Source organism: Paramormyrops kingsleyae, chromosome 4 (assembly GCF_048594095.1).
Source record: "Paramormyrops kingsleyae isolate MSU_618 chromosome 4, PKINGS_0.4, whole genome shotgun sequence".
In the NCBI taxonomy this organism is placed as follows: domain Eukaryota; kingdom Metazoa; phylum Chordata; class Actinopteri; order Osteoglossiformes; family Mormyridae; genus Paramormyrops; species Paramormyrops kingsleyae.
Window position 1 is genome coordinate 28685642 of NC_132800.1, and position 16111 is coordinate 28701752.

General features: G+C 47.9%; 2 protein-coding genes across 5 annotated transcripts; one reads left to right on the forward strand and one right to left on the reverse strand.

The window, feature by feature from the left end:
• Positions 1-1050: 1050 nt before the first annotated feature.
• On the reverse strand, positions 1051-12657 carry blvra (biliverdin reductase A). Its single transcript, XM_023826302.2, has 7 exons — positions 12505-12657; positions 8110-8234; positions 7728-7847; positions 4142-4239; positions 3421-3528; positions 2152-2320; positions 1051-1478 (listed from the first exon to the last, which is right to left on the reverse strand). The coding sequence occupies exons 2-7, from the start codon at positions 8226-8228 to the stop codon at positions 1217-1219; spliced, it is 876 nt and encodes a 291-aa protein (XP_023682070.2). The 5' UTR covers positions 8229-8234; positions 12505-12657; the 3' UTR covers positions 1051-1216.
• On the forward strand, positions 9168-15749 carry coa1 (cytochrome C oxidase assembly factor 1). Of its 4 annotated transcripts, XM_023826305.2 has the most exons (6): positions 9168-9344; positions 11900-11999; positions 13626-13766; positions 14401-14552; positions 14667-14743; positions 15611-15749. In XM_023826305.2, exons 3-6 carry the CDS (start codon positions 13673-13675, stop codon positions 15720-15722), a joined length of 435 nt encoding a protein of 144 aa, XP_023682073.2. In that variant the 5' UTR covers positions 9168-9344; positions 11900-11999; positions 13626-13672; the 3' UTR covers positions 15723-15749. The 4 variants fall into 4 exon arrangements, with proteins under 4 accessions (XP_023682073.2, XP_072567136.1, XP_023682071.2 ...); XM_072711035.1 differs by lacking the exon at positions 9168-9344 and having other exon boundaries at positions 11711-11999; XM_023826303.2 differs by lacking the exons at positions 9168-9344; positions 11900-11999 and adding an exon at positions 12715-12813.
• The last annotated feature ends 362 nt before the right edge of the window (positions 15750-16111 follow it).

Sequence of the window (16111 nt, forward strand, 5' to 3'; positions counted from 1 at the left end):
GACCCAAACTGGATACACAGCATAAATAAAGCTTTCTCCATGAAGAGCTGAATGAGCGCTTCAGATGATGAATGTACCACATTAACTGCAGACCAGAATCGCACGTCACCCTCTGACAGGCAGGCGAACGGCTACAGCAACATCCAGGCTCGCAAAGACAGCCGCCCTGCAGCTCCTGGGAGAGGAGCTGTTAAGTCTGAATCTGGGTTATTTTTCGGTGTGAAAACATGGATTTTGTAGAGAAAAGGAAGGAGAAAACGTGAGAGAGAGGATAAAATCGAACCGTTATTCTACGACTCCCTCTAAGAACAGCGAGCGGTGCAAGAATGAACAATTAACAATAGCTGATGTTAATTTTACGCCTGTGTGCGTTACAGTTATTCACACACGTTTTCGGCTGTGTTCGTGCATCAATCGCACTCTAAGGAATTTGCCTAATTAATTTATTATAATGCTTACGGTGAAGAGCAAATTAGGAAGGTCAGGCAGGCATGCAATGTGTAACTGCATACAAGTGATTAAAATGTAAGTCTGTTAATGTTTTAATTCTCCATCCTGACACCATGTGGTCCCAGATTACAGGCCGGCAGTGAGGCCAGCAGCAGTTTGATGGACACTCAGTGGGGCGGTTCTCCTTCACCAAATACCAGGAGGGTGCCGAGGAAATGCCAACGTGACCTACAGTGTCATCCTCAGACTGCGGGGAATCAGGAGGGCGGCGTGTGGCTGCACACTCATCCTCAGACTGAATGTGGTATCATAGATTAGTGTGTAGTCAGGTTTTGACTCTCTGGGGGAAACATCCGGACAGATATGAAGTGGGGGGGCGTACCGCCTGTATCTGTCTGAGCAAGACGACAGACCAGAACCTAAATCATCACCTCGTCTATTTCACCCCCGAATAACCATTAAGAACCCATTTCCCTTCCAGTAAGGGGGGGGGGGGGGGGGGGAGGTTACCTTTGCATGCAAACAAACAACCAGGACATTTGCGTTAAGAAAGTGGGATGACAAATCAAACCAGGGTGGAGTCATATAATAACTAAAACATTAAGAATACAGCTACTTTATTTGTTTTGTTGTTAGTATAGAGAGAAACACCACAAAGTCCCCAAGAAAAGCATGTGTGTGCTGTTGGAGTGTGTGGACAGGGGGTCACAGAAAGTGCAGTGTGGATCTGACATGCAACATCCCACCCCCCCTGTAGAGGGCGCCGTCACGCCTGTCCCTTAGCCAGCTGCTGGATGCGCTCGGCCAGCTGCAGGCAGTGCAGGATGCGTCGGCGCTCCGCGGACAGGGCCTCGTCGGGCACCTGGCCCAGCAGCTTCTGGCCGAAGATGCAGAGATCCTGCGCGAAGAGCCCCACGGCGTCCCGCGGCGCCTCCGGCAGCCGGTCCACTGTGCCGCACGCCAAGCGGAAGCTGATGGCCTTGGAGCGCCGGAGGCCCGGGCCCCGCTCCTCGATCCACGTCAGGGGCCTGCGGAGGGCGCTAGCGTCAGGCCGGGGATCTCAGTGACATTAGCAAAGACACCGTCATGAAACCCGCAGCGGGAGCTAGAGAGAGCTACACGTCTGAAGGGGGAAAAACCGGAAGCACCTTCCTAGTGTAGCTGACAGGAAGGGCACCTTGATGCAGAGCAGAGAGCTGTGGTTCTGATGGCAGCCGAGCCTTTCCAGTACTCTGGGGGCTTCAGGAGTGTCTGTGTCTCACGGGGAGGATCTTCCAGCTTCTTAAAGTGCTCGCCGCATAAATGGGGCAACAGCTACATGACTGCGGGTTCTAAGAGCGGCTCTGGCAGCTGCCTGCATGAGCGGCCAGCAAACTTAGAAACGCGATGTTTATCATTAACGGGCACGACCGAGCTTTGGCGGGCATTAAGTGCGACACTGCCCTGGATGCCTAAGGAACATGTACCGTTCCAAAAGCAGTGAGGGCAGATTCTAACAGCACACAAAGATTAATCAAACGGAACAAGCACAGATTCCAGGAACCTCTCTGACAGCAAATGGTGACAAAAGCAGCACGATTCCCAGATTATCGGTTCTCCCCTGAAACGGCGAGGGGCGCGCGGTTCCCTCAGGGATGGCGCGGTTCCCTCAGGGCTAGCAGTCCCGTTCAGGCCGGCGACAGCGGCGTGGACACGCCGTACCTCTGCTCCTCTGTCAGCAGCCGGGCCGTGAGCTTCACGTGCTGCGCCTCCACGTCCTCCTCCACGCTGGCCCCCGTCACGCTCAGCTCACCGAACAGGTCCACCAGCCAGGTCAGGCGGGAGACGCCGCTAAAGGCCAGGGAGGCGAAGCCAGCCGGGAGGGGGCCGCCTGCGGGAGTACGAGGCAAGTGGGGGCCATCAGTCACAGGACAGCCAAGTGCGTCACCCTCCCCAGGCTGAGGCTAACAATGAATCCATAGGCTGATATCAAACCAGAGCAGAGATGCAGCATCTACTGACCCCTAGAGCACTGCTGACGGCACTGCACATTACACTGCACATCACACTGCATGTCGTACTGCACGTCGGTGGCTTAAGAATGCAAGGTCTAGCCATAATTTAGACCACCTTTCAACTACAAGTACATTGAACTGAAAAGGTGCTGCTATGCATAAGGTACAGAGTCATCTTCCTTGGCTGTCAGCACATAAATCTGAGAGCAGATCTTCTGCAGATCTTTTACTGGTGGAACCTGAATTTCTATCCAGATCCATTAAATTGACAGCGGACAGGACAGACACAGGCAGCATACATCACACTCCCTTCATTATGAAGACACGTCCTCAGCATAGATTGTGTCTGGGAAACAGCTGGGACAGATGTGGGGGGTGGGGCTGACAAAGTCCCCTCATCCACCCAGCGGCTGACGCGGGTTACGCTGCATCCGGACGCCCAGCCAGCGGCGTGACTGAGGCTCATGCAGTACCTGGGGGGCGGCCCAGATGTGCGCCCTGCTACGTTTGCGATGACCGGGGGTCCTCGTTAAGGAGGAGGGGCCAGTGAGCTGGGCTGCCGTTCGCAGAGATTTATGCAGGGGCAACGAAAGGTGGAGAATAGAAGGACAGCTTCATGGCTTTGAGAGACTGAAGTCCGAAGATCCCTGTAACATCAGTGGGATCTACGAGGCAGACACCTCTCCTGGGAACTCGGGAATTAGCAAGTCGAGTCACAGTCACTCCTAGCAAAAGCGCGGGAGAAGGAGACACTGCCAGGCCAACGAGGAAATACGGTTTGCAGAGGACAGCGAAGGCCTGAGCTGAACCCAGCAGGAGCTCTGGGAGAAGCAGAACATGGAATTCGGACAAAGCCTGGAGTTCAGTGCCAAAGAAATCATTATGGCCAAAGAACCCTGCTCATTTTCTGCAATAAAACGGCATTTCCTTAAATATTATACCTGGATGTGGCCCAGGATGCCCCTGCAGGACTCACCTGTGAAGTGCAGACTCCCTTCCAGAAGCTTCTTGCCAGATAGCTCCTTTTTCAGCTGCTTGTACTCAGCTGTGAGCAGCTCAATGTGCTCCACATGCAGCACCTTCCCTGTAGGGCAGACGTGGGGTCAAAACCCAGCACCAGACGTGGGGTCAAAACCAAATGCTTATTTGGAATTTTTTTTAAATCAGGGATTTAGAAAAATCAAGATTCACTTTCATAGATTATATATATGAAAGCTAACCCTGAAAGAAATACACTTTAACGCTTCAAATCTATAGTGGTGGCCTAATGGTAACTGAAAGGTTGCAGGTTCGAATCCCCGACCAGCAAGGCACCACTGAGGTACCCTGAGCAAGGTACCGCCCCCAAGCACTGCTTCCCGGGCGCTGAATTAGCTGCCCCCTGCTATGTCACATATGGGTTAAATGCAGAGGACACATTTCGTTGTTGTGCACTGTGGTGTGTCAAGAATGATCACTAATCACCAAATTCAGATCTACACAGTTATGAAGCTGAGCCAAGAGGAAGTTCTACGATTAAAAAATACAACCCTTCAAGTCCACGAGATTCCTATGAAAAGCATGAAAAACGTCTAATGCACGCAGAACCACAAAGGAGAGAGTGCAAGACGGTATGGAGATCTAACTGTAAAGCAGGGCGGCTGATGCTGGGAGACGCTCTTTAGCTGACAAGGTGGCCCTGGATCTGCTCTGCTCACCCTTTCCAGCGGCCAGGTCCCAGAGCTGGACGGCGGCAGCGTGGGACAGCGCCATGGGGTACTCCACGCAGACGTGCTTCCCGGCCTCCAGGAAGCTCCTGCTCACCAGGAACAAGAGGCAGAGTGACAGTCACCGGGTAAGTGATCACGCGACACTCGGCTTAGCAAGTGGATTAAGGGAACATGATGGTGAGGAGGGACTGCCCTCATTTTAATGAAAACCTGAGGAACTTTAAAAAATGCAGTGTGTAGAGGCTGGCATGGCGGCCAATAGGAGTGTCCTCATAGCTGCTCGAACCCCAGTCCTGCAGGGTCTCTTTGCATTCCAGTTATGTGGATTGGGGTCTTCAAGCTTCCCATGGTGTGTGCAATTGTTTGTGAGTATGTGGACCCTGCCAGGGGCTACCATCCACCCAGGATGTTCATCTCCTCTGTCTGTGCCTCCTTAGGCCCCAGAGGGCCAGGGGCTACCATCCACCCAGGATGTTCATCTCCTCTGTCTGTGCCTCCTTAGGCCCCAGAGGGCCAGGGGCTACCATCCACCCAGGATGTTCATCTCCTCTGTCTGTACCTCCTTAGGCCCCAGAGGGCCAGGGGCTACCATCCACCCAGGATGTTCATCTCCTCTGTCTGTGCCTCCTTAGGCCCCAGAGGGCCAGGGGCTACCATCCACCCAGGATGTTCATCTCCTCTGTCTGTGCCTCCTTAGGCCCCAGAGGGCCAGGGGCTACCATCCACCCAGGATGTTCATCTCCTCTGTCTGTGCCTCCTTAGGCCCCAGAGGGCCAGGGGCTACCATCCACCCAGGATGTTCATCTCCTCTGTCTGTGCCTCCTTAGGCTCCAGGGTCAATGTGACCCTATGCTAAATAAGTGATCTAAAGATGGATATGCTATACTGTATACGGTATATGCTATACTGTATACGGTATATGCTATACTGATCTTCTTGTATATGTTCTACCAACCAGATTGCAACTAAAGCTTGTGTCACTTCATTTGTCCACACACCCATTATTTTTTAATTATTAAGTCTATGGTATAATAGCCGAAAAAAGCCCAATACTAACAGGCTGAAAGGAGCCATATCAGTACCTATTGCAGTGGAGTCAGACATATTTCGGGTAATAAATCGATTCCCCTCACATGCGGTTAAACTGGGACAAGGACAGTACTCTGATTAAATGGCGTAGTCGAGCTATAGCCGTAACTGGACTTAGCTGTGCATGTAAACATACTGACTGTCTAGACATTGGAGAACCTAGAGATAAGGATTCGTTTGTTTAACTGAAACCTGGCTTAAAGGCAGCCGGTCTCATAAAACATCCATTTAAGTTCAGTTCTGAGTGTTACCAAAATAACGTCCAAGCAAACATTTAAAAAGTTCAGCTTTCCCTCCTCCAAAACTCAGCTCTAACTTTGCAAAAACAAATTAGTGCTGAACATCAGGAGAAAATCAGCGCCTTGCAGCCTCAGATGCGCAGGTCAGGGCAGACCTTTTCCTGGCAGTGCTGGGGTCACCCAATAATTAGTCTAGCGGAGGCCTGTAGTCAGTAAACACTGAAAAGAAAACAAGGCTGCGCCCAATATTCCCGCTGGAAGCTGGCAGCTGAAGGACAATACCTGGTGTTCATTGGGGATAATTAGCCCAAAGCAGCAGACAGTGAATCATGAAAATGTTCATAAAACCTCATTAAAACAGGCCTGAAATAACTCGCCATTCGTTACACGCCCCCCCGCCCCGCCCCGCACAGGCTGGAGAGCCGCTATCCCGGAACGCTTGATTAATTGTGTTTTCCGATAGCTGGATCACGGCAGCCATTAGAATGTGCCTGTCAACAGACACGGCACTGCCTTCAAAACGAGGCACAAGAAATGATCATAAGAAATGATTATAAGAAATGCCAAAGCCGGGCTGTGGAGAGCAGGACGCGACTCTGTGAATGCTTGGGGGGGGGGGGCCTGCGGAGAATCAGCATTGATCCAGCACCTGCTAATGAAGGCGCCTGCTGTCCGCCAGCTGTAGAGGCAGCCTCTGAACCCGCCCCCTGCAGGAGGAGCGAGGGAGCTGCGCTCAGCCCCCCCAGCGGCATTCACCATGCAGCTGGCACCGTTCACCTCTGACTGGCACCGTTCAGCTCTGACTGGCACCGTTCACCTCTGACTGGCACCGTTCAGCTCTGACTGGCACCGTTCACCTCTGACTGGCACCGTTCAGCTCTGACTGGCACAGTTCACCTCTGACTGGCACCGTTCAGCTCTGACTGGCACAGTTCACCTCTGACTGGCAGTTATCTGCCACCACTGTACAGTGCCGTGCTCCAGTGCCACTGCTGTATTTTATGCTCGGTTATAATCTCAATGCAGTTTACTTAGCGATGTGACTGCGGGTTAAGGCCTAGACAGTCACAGCTTAGAGGTTTGAACTTCCCGTGTGAGACACGAGGAGATCAGAGTTAGCGGTGCCACCTGACGGCCTCTGCTGTGAGTAGGTGAGGTGACGGATCACCATGGAGAAGCAATGTCATCATCACACACATGGCCAACTCAAAGGGCCTTAAAGCAGCTCAATGAATTGAAAGCATCTCCATTAACTATGAAATTTGCTGAAACCATGCTGAACCTTAACTGGACAATAGTCCCCTCCCCCAAAATGACACTGCCACAAGTTGTACAGAACATCAAGCCCCACAGATCAAGGACTGTAGGTCTGGTTTCAAAATTGGTAGGGACCAAATCAGCCCACACCCCCCTCCCTGGACACACATGGTACCCCCCAGTCTTGGTAGGGACATGTCCTTACTATCCATACCCAAATCTACCCTCTTGGCACAGACCTATACAGGCATATCCAGTTTAACCTCATTTTAATTTCAGACATGTGACACTACTGACATCTAGTGGGAAGAGTAACATCCAGTCCCAATACAAATCCAGGATCTGCAGCAGAATTATTGGAGCTGTACCTAGAGACACCTGCACAGTACCTGTCATGCTCTTTGTGGGATTATTGGGGCTGTACCTAGAACTCCCATAAGGTTGTATGATGGTCATGAAGATGGTGCGGGTGAGACACCTGCACAGTACCTGTCATGCTCTTTGTGGGATTATTGGGGCTGTACCTAGAACTCCCATAAGGCTGTATGATGGTCATGAAGATGGTGCGGGTGAGACACCTGCACAGCACCTGTCATGCTCTTTGTGGGATTATAGGAGCTGTACCTAGAACTCCCATAAGGTTGTATGATGGTCATGAAGATGGTGCGGGTGAGACACCTGCACAGTACCTGTCATGCTCTTTGTGGGATTATTGGGGCTGTACCTAGAACTCCCATAAGGCTGTATGATGGTCATGAAGATGGTGCGGGTGAGACACCTGCACAGTACCTGTCATGCTCTTTGTGGGATTATTGGGGCTGTACCTAGAACTCCCATAAGGTTGTATGATGGTCATGAAGATGGTGCGGGTGAGACACCTGCACAGTACCTGTCATGCTCTTTGTGGGATTATTGGGGCTGTACCTAGAACTCCCATACGGCTGTATGATGGTCATGAAGATGGTGCGGGTGAGACACCTGCACAGTACCTGACGTGCTCTTCGTGGGAGGAGTTCTCTGTGCTCACTATGGCTGCATGGATGTCCTCGCGACTCAGGGCTTCCTCCAGAGGGATCTGCTTCACACTCTGCTGATCTTCCAGAGCTCTCCTGTGGAGCACAGGACCATGCCACAGGGAAAGGGCCATCAGAACAGGCCTCATCATTTAAAAAGACAATAACTGAGTCATTCTCCAACCAGAGCACTACACTCTGCACAAGTCAACACTTTTCCAAGTCCATCATTGTACGGAGTTTTGTAAAGAAAATGAAAGTTATGTCATGTACTTGTCACTGTGATTCAGTCGGCATAGTGCACATTTGGCTTCGTCCTTTCATCTAATGAGGTCTCCCGTAACTGTTGCTGGCTCACCTGGAAACAAACCCTTTGATGCTGAACTTCTCGGCCGGGCTGGACGGCAGAGGCGACACCAGGTCCCTGATCCTAACCTGGCCTGCCATGCCGACCCCTAAAACCACCACGCCGAACATTCTCCCCTGGGGAGAAAGCGAGAAAGCATACTCGATTGTGGGTCTGTGTCTGTGTGAAATGTGCACTGCAAACAGGCGGTATCAGAAAAAAAAATCCAAAAACAATGATGAAATTCAAGGCCATAGTGAATTACTGAGGAATATTTAGAACATCTTTTAGAAGCAGCTCCCTTTCATGCATTTCTTATTCGAAACACAGTACTTGAGGAGAGAATCCCAAACAAAGCAATTTTAGCTATAGGCTATTACCTGACAGGTTATTTGACCAATTGATTTATGTAACCATTTTATATAATTTCTGTTGCCACAGGAGTTCGAGTGTAAGAGGTCTGTGAGTCTGTGCACGCTACACTGTCCAGTGTAAAAGGTCTGTGAGTCTGTGCACGCTACACTGTCCAGTGTAAGAGGTCTGTGAGTCTGTGCACAGTACACTGTCCAGTGTAAGAGGTCTGTGAGTCTGTGCACGCTACACTGTCGAGTGTAAGAGGTCTGTGAGTCTGTGCACGCTACACTGTCGAGTGTAAGAGGTCTGTGAGTCTGTGAACAGTACACTGTCCAGTGTAAGAGGTCTGTGAGTCTGTGCACGCCTGATCAAAGTTCTCCTTCAGTATCATCATGAGAAGGTTGGGCTTCTGTTCCATCATCATGGGTCATTGGATTTGTAACTAATTTACTGCCTATATATGGTGATGATTCACAATTCAGGGATAATTCAGTCACTAAAGATCTAGCAAATTTTTACCTTTGTGTTACAAATACATCTCCTGAAGCACCAGGCAGTGAGATCTGCAAACTGTGGTATCATTACATGGATGCCATGCAGAAAAAACTGCAAAATGACAATTTTATTTAAAAGCAAATGCACAATTTCTGAAAGGTTGCAAAACAAAAATAGGGAAGATCTCATATGATTCTAGGAAGTAAAACCAGAATATGCTGAACTGCAAAACTGCACGACCATCCATTTTCAAAAGGATTGTTGAGCGTCTTTTGCAGGGTTAAGACCTGAAGAGGAAACATCTACCAGGACCAGCAAGGTGTTTCTCAGATGTTCAGGCACACAGATGATGAGGAGACACATACTGTCACAAGGACCAAGTGACAGCCATGGAGAAAGTGAGAGAAAGCCTTGATTGTACAGCGAACCAAACCAGGGTGACTTTCCAGAAAGCCATTGATCTTCGTGAATAATGAACAAGATAACGGATGACATTTGTAAAGAACGAGTGAGGTCTATATACGCTTCCAGAAACCCTTTGTTATTCCAGAATTAATGAACAAACTTTAAGTAGTCAAAAGGACAGAGTGGTGGCTCTGAGGCTAGGGATCTGTGCCAGTAATTGGAAGGTTGCTGGTTCAAATCCCATGAATGCCCAGAGTGATTCTACTCTGTTGTGCCCTTCAGAAAGGCCCTTAACCTGCAATTGCTTTGTCCTGTGTGTGATGTTAATCTACATCCAGCCCAATAAGCAGGTCATCCAACTTACAGGGAATAACTTGGAGGTTGGTGGCAGGATTGACACTCCAGCTACTGGAAAAATAACCACACTGGTTCATTTGGACTAGTGTGGTGCAGAGGTATCACCTGCCACATGGCTGCACTCAGGCTCTCATACCTGAGGTGGTTTGTCGTTTGGAGGGTGTGGCAACGCACTGTAATCAGTGCATGCTCCTTACACACTGTATTCAGTGCATGTTCCTTACACACTGTAATCAGTGCATGCTCCTTACGCACTGTAATCAGTGCATGCTCCTTACGCACTGTATTCAGTACATGTTCCTTACGCACTGTGATCAGTGCACCCTCCTTACGCACTGTGATCAGTGCATCCTCCTTACTTCTCTCCCTTTAACTAGTACTTTTATTGGCTCCTCCACAGCCTCCGCGTGAGAAAAGCACAGATAACAGGCTCATCGATTCCATGTATTTCAATGGTGAAATGTGTAATATGACTGTTACACCAGACATATGCAAATGTAAAAAAAACTAATTAGAAAATCAATAAAAACAGCACAGCAGCATTCAGGGGGAAATCTTACAGCTCCCAAGGACTTGTGTAGGCACCAGCATCGCATCTTCCACATGCCCAGAGCACCCTCTACAGCAGTGTGTTCTTTGGTGTGCAGTGTTACACCTCTCCTTAGCCACTGGAGTCAGCAGCTAAGAGGATACCTGCTATGTCCTCATGCAGAGATGCAGGACACAGCAGCCTTACTAAGGCCATGTGCATCTGTAGGTCTGCAGGAATCCACCGGTGGTGTAGAAGCAGAGTGTTGTCAGAAGCTGCACGGTGCACCGAGGGCAGAATTCCAGAAAGTTCCTCTTTTCAATTTATCCTACACCAGATCAAGGAGGCTCATTATATCACCCCAGGCCAGCCTGTAATTCTCTAGGAATTGTTCATTAATGAGATGGTCCAAGGGGTTCAGGACCACCCACGAAAGCAACTTGGCTTCCTGGACAGCGCTGTGTCAAATGCTGTCTTCTGTTGACTTGCACAACTCTCTGCCTTGGCTGGTTGTGAGAGGTGATTCACCTTCCCAGTTCAAAAGATGTGACTGAACACACAGCAAGTTTGATTGATTAGCTCATTGTGTGGCAACCAGGGTTGTTCAGAATTTATGAATTGGATTTTTGAATTGACTTGGCCGCACCCTGTAAGATGCTGAACTGGAATGACAGCAAGAAGAATTTGATTAATTTCATGTCAATGCAATCACACAAAAACCCGAATGTCATTCAATCTTGCAAAACCAAAACATAACTGATTTCCTTCCAATGTGGTAGATGTATAGATTGACTTTATACTAGTGAGTAACTTTATATTTGTATGATTGTAAGATGACAATTGTGTAATTGTCTTAGCTTATCCTAACAATATGCATTTGGTTTGTATCAGCCCTCCAAGTCCTTTTCCATGTGCATATATTTACTGTTTTTGCATATTTAACTGTTTATGTGTGTTAGCATTTGTGAGGGGTCTGCAGTAGCTTTTCCTGTGAGTGTCTGTGGGTTGCAGATGGATTGTATGACTGTATGAAGTGCTCTTTCACCATGGTACACAAAATGACAGTTAAATTATTTATTCTATAGGCGACACTTCAGGTGTGGCATTTATTAGAATAACAGTGACATGCTCAGACTTTTCAGGCAGGTACTGGAATAGGGGGGCACGGTCGACGGGTACTTTTTGTTGCGGTAAATATTCCTGACCACATGGTGGGGGGGGGTATGGGCTGGGATTTAGTGTATGCTGTTTATGCTAACATGCTGGGTAATTCATATTGAGATATTAAGCTGCATTGTTAAAGCTGAACTTACACTATGCATATGAATTTACATTAAATAAATTCCATTTTAATTCTACTTCCTTATATGCAAAGTCGAATTGCGACTCTGCACCGTGTATTCAAACGATTTATGAATTTAATTTTATTTTCAAGGTCATTCTCAAGTCAGTTCTGAATGGTGCACAACCTTGTGATGGACTCAATTAAAGGGCACACAGGTTTTGCAACAACGAGCCCCATTTCCGCTAATTTATAGTCGATATTATAGCTTTATATTGCAATACTAACCTCATCATCGGCATTATTACGTTGTTCTTTTGCCAACGCTGTCAATGTGGTTTTGTCCTCTATTTTGGCCAATATCTGTGTCTTTGTGACAGGACAGCAAGCAGAAATTAAAATAAAGAACGACGTAGAGAATAACGAGTGGGTGGGAGCGCTCGTCAACCTACGGAGATGTGTGCAGTACAGTGTTCACTGGTGAGTAAGTCTGCAAATACGGTTCAGATTAACTGTACCAGTTAAAATGTACATTAAGAGATAACATGCGAGACAAACTTTGACAGTACTTCTCCCGGTCTGAAAAAAATGTCTTCAAGATAAAGTAAAAGCTTCTCAGCGTATGATACTACTAAGTGGGAAAGAAACAGAAACTCATAGTAAAAGACTGTCTTTGTAGACTTTAAGCAACTCCATTAAGTTGTGTAAAAAAAATTGCATGACTGATAATACAACACATTTGCAGGAAGAAATAACAACAAAAAAAAGACAAAAAAACACCCACCCACATGCTGAAGGGTTAACAAGAGAGGCAGCTAATTCATTTTAACCTTACCGGCCTCTCATCAGTTCTAGCTAAAAAGTTATAAGACGAACCAAGTGCGCACTTCAACGCGCTTTGGCTTCGTAACAAAAATAATTTTATCGGTTATTAAACTACATTAAACTCGCATTCAGGCCACACGTCCCCGGCGATCGCACGTACCCTGTGCGAATGGGCGTCGCACTGAACGGACGCTCCGGGAATCGCCAACTTCCTGCAGCTGGACTAATAAGATCAATATATCTGAGCAATAAGATCGCACTGTCACACACAGCCGAACAGGAGCGCGCCCCAGTGATGACGACATACAGAAGGCGGCGGCCACACGTTATCGCTCCGAGTCACGTGATTTTCCGGTCACGTGTTCTTCCTTAAAGAATCGTCTCAACAAAGTGTTCGCTCGAGGCTTGTGTTAATAAAGTTTTTTTGAAACAACATGCCTACCATCAGAAGTCACCTGAAATGACACATGTGACTCAACCGTGTACATTTAGCCTACTTATGCGAATCTGAGTGTATTATCGGTGTTTTGTTAGAATTACGGCCAGTTGGCTCGTCTTATTTCGCTTCAGCATTTAGTATATATTAAATGAAATGCGTCTGTATGGGATATTGTTTTATCAATATTGTAACCGAATTAGACACCTCGATAAATCATAATTTTGTTCCAGTTGCATAGCGCGTGATTGTATTGTTTAGATGTGGTATATATGTAACATGATAACCAATATGTATGTATGTATATATTTGACAAATACTTGCAATGATCAAAACTAAACAACCGAGAGCAATATTTGTGACCGTTCTCTTGAATGTTTGTATTTGACTTTAGTCTTTAATGGCGTGATATCTCTGCGACAAGTAAAATACAAATTTTATTGGCTTTCATATGCTAAATTGTCGCTTGATCAACAATAGATTATTTATTACACCGGTGGGCAATTATATACAAATATTTCCGGGGGCTAGGACAATCCCTCTCAGTATGGTGCCCTGAGAGTTCCTGCTGCACCAGATCTTTAGGTGTATTGTACCACCTGCACCTTCAGCAAATCCGTTACAGCTGTTTAAATAGTTATCTGTGTGAGTAAAAATCTGAGGTGGTTTTCTGTGTCTGTCTAGACTGAGTACAAATCAGCGTTGATGTAATTTGATATTTCCCAAGGTTAATTTGTTACTGTGCCAAATTATGACAGCTAATACACTCTTAAAGACTACTGATGGACGAACAGTTAATTTTTGCTGTAGATGTGAAGTACAGGCTGTGTTTAATGTCTATGCAGCTTAGACGCAGACCTCAGCGCAGACCTCATCATTGCCAATAGCAGCAATGCCGGCTTCCCTGAAGAGCCTTCAGCAGATGGCCATCTTTGTCACTGTGGTGACAGGAGGAGGCTGCTCAGTAATGTACTACCTGATGCAAAGTAAGACATCCGTCGTTGTCGGGCAACAACTTGTTTGAGAGGACAGTGAAGCATGTGGAAGGACGGTCATGTGACTCAGACATCACCTTTCAGTCGTTCATAATTTTATTCGTCACGTACACATGTAGTGAATTGTAACCCTGGTCACTCCGAGCAGCTGTGCATAATAAGAGAATAATAAAATATAGAAAAATAACAATATAAAATACAAAATACGTGAAATGTTCAGCTGTACATAATCTATACATAAGTGATAAGGTAAAAGTGATTGTGCTGTGCAATATAAGCGCAATGTGCTTGTTGCATTTTTAGTGTTATGACAAATCAGATTGCTGGTCAACATTGATATTGAATATTTTATTTAGTTTTCTTACTTTCAGTGGTTCCGTGGACAGTGATGGCGTTCACCACCACTCAAGCCACACATTTGAGGGGGGCCCCCTGTTGGCCATAAACAGTCATTACACTAGGGGGTCCTAGAGAAAAAACATGCCCCTGCTCTATATTGATTCTCTAGAAAAAAGAAATGAAGGAAAAAGTGAATCTGCAGAAGAGTGAAAGGCTAAAAGCCAGCGCTCTCCAGCTTTTCAAATGCGAAACAGGATGATGCTGATGTTGTCTTTATTTACCGCAGAGAACTTCTCCAGGTCTGATTACTGTCGCCTGGCCCTTGAGCGGCTGGAGGCCCACCCCCCAGCCATGGAGAGCCTGGGCGCCCCCCCTCTGCGAGCTCACAATATCCGGCTGACGGATCGGCACAACCGCGTGGACCCTGCCAGGGCTCAGGTGGGGGCGTATGGGGGGGCTCAGCTGGGGCCCCCAGCCGCTCAGCACTGCTCCGCCCGCAGCCCAGCACCTGATGGGTTTGATGCTCGTTAACAAACTGCTGTCATGTTTCAGATAAAAATCCCCGTGTCTGGGACGAAATCGGCCGGCTACCTCTACACATCCTCGACGAGGGATGTACGCCTCAACAGGTGGGCTCATACTTTAATGATGAGGATAAATCCTTTATTTGCTATTTGCATGGTACAGGTACACTGGAATTCTGCTCTTTGCTGGCCTTTTGCACAGTACAGGTACACTGGAATTCTGCTCTTTGCTGGCCGTTTGCACAGTACAGGTACACTGTAATTCTGCTCTTTGCTGGCCGTTTGCACAGTACAGGTACACTGGGATTCTGCTCTTTGCCGGCCGTTTGCACAGTACAGGTACACTGGAATTCTGCTCTTTGCTGGCCGTTTGCACAGTACAGGTACACTGTGATTCTGCTCTTTGCTGGCCGTTTGCACAGTACAGGTACACTGGAATTCTGCTCTTTGCTGGCCGTTTGCACAGTACAGGTACACTGTAATTCTGCTCTTTGCCGGCCGTTTGCACAGTACAGGTACACTGGAATTCTGCTCTTTGCTGGCCGTTTGCACAGTACAGGTACACTGTAATTCTGCTCTTTGCCGGCCGTTTGCACAGTACAGGTACACTGTAATTCTGCTCTTTGCTGGCCGTTTGCACAGTACAGGTACACTGGGATTCTGCTCTTTGCCGGCCGTTTGCACAGTACAGGTACACTGTAATTCTGCTCTTTGCCGGCCGTTTGCACAGTACAGGTACACTGTGATTCTGCTCTTTGCTGGCCGTTTGCACAGTACAGGTACACAGGGATTCTGCTCTTTGCCTGCCCCATCTTGCCCTCCTGATGTAGCTGTTCCGTTACTGAACGCTTCCTTGCACCCCTACCCAGACTGTCAGCTGAGAGGCGAAGGCCTGAGCACAGTCAGGGGGCCCCAGTACATGCTGGAATGGTGATTAAGGTGTCTGTATCTTACTGTTTCTTACTGGTCCAGGTGGTGTCTGCAGGAAGCGGTGCTGTTACTGCGGGACGGCCGGCGGATCGATGTCCTTGGAGCCGGCGCTGAAACCCTAGACCCCCCCTCACCCCAGGACTTTGGTTTTTAATGCTTGTAATCACCTCCCCCGTCCTCCAAAGGAGGATAGGGGAGGTGGAGGTGGAGGTCTGTAGCTATTGACTCTGCAGACTGTCGGCGACTTCTGCACACTGTGCGCCTCAGCATGCGTTGTCCCCGCTCTGCGATTTTATGTGACCTACCACTTCATGGCTGAATTGCTGTTGTTCCCAATTGCTTCCACTATGTTATAATACCACTATCAGTTAACCGTGGAATATTTAGTAGCGAGGAAATTTCACAAATGGACTTCTTGCACAGGTGGCATCCTATCACGTTACCACACTTGAATTCACTGTACTGCTGAGAGTGACCCATTCTTTCGTAAATGTCTGTAGAAGCAGTCTGCATGCCTAGGTCCTTCATTTTATACACCTGTGG

Coding starts and splice junctions, on each gene's coding strand:
- blvra (XM_023826302.2), bottom strand. CDS start 8,228: ATGTTCGGCGTGGTGGTTTTAGGGGTCGGCATGGCAGGCCAGGTTAGG. Junction 7,848..8,109: donor ATCAAAGGGTTTGTTTCCAG/GTGAGCCAGCAA, acceptor TGTGCTCCACAG/GAGAGCTCTGGAAGATCAGC. Junction 4,240..7,727: donor TCCCACGAAGAGCACGTCAG/GTACTGTGCAGG, acceptor CCTGGTGAGCAG/GAGCTTCCTGGAGGCCGGGA.
- coa1 (XM_023826305.2), top strand. CDS start 13,673: ATGCCGGCTTCCCTGAAGAGCCTTCAGCAGATGGCCATCTTTGTCACT. Junction 13,767..14,400: donor AATGTACTACCTGATGCAAA/GTAAGACATCCG, acceptor TATTTACCGCAG/AGAACTTCTCCAGGTCTGAT. Junction 14,744..15,610: donor AGGGATGTACGCCTCAACAG/GTGGGCTCATAC, acceptor TTACTGGTCCAG/GTGGTGTCTGCAGGAAGCGG.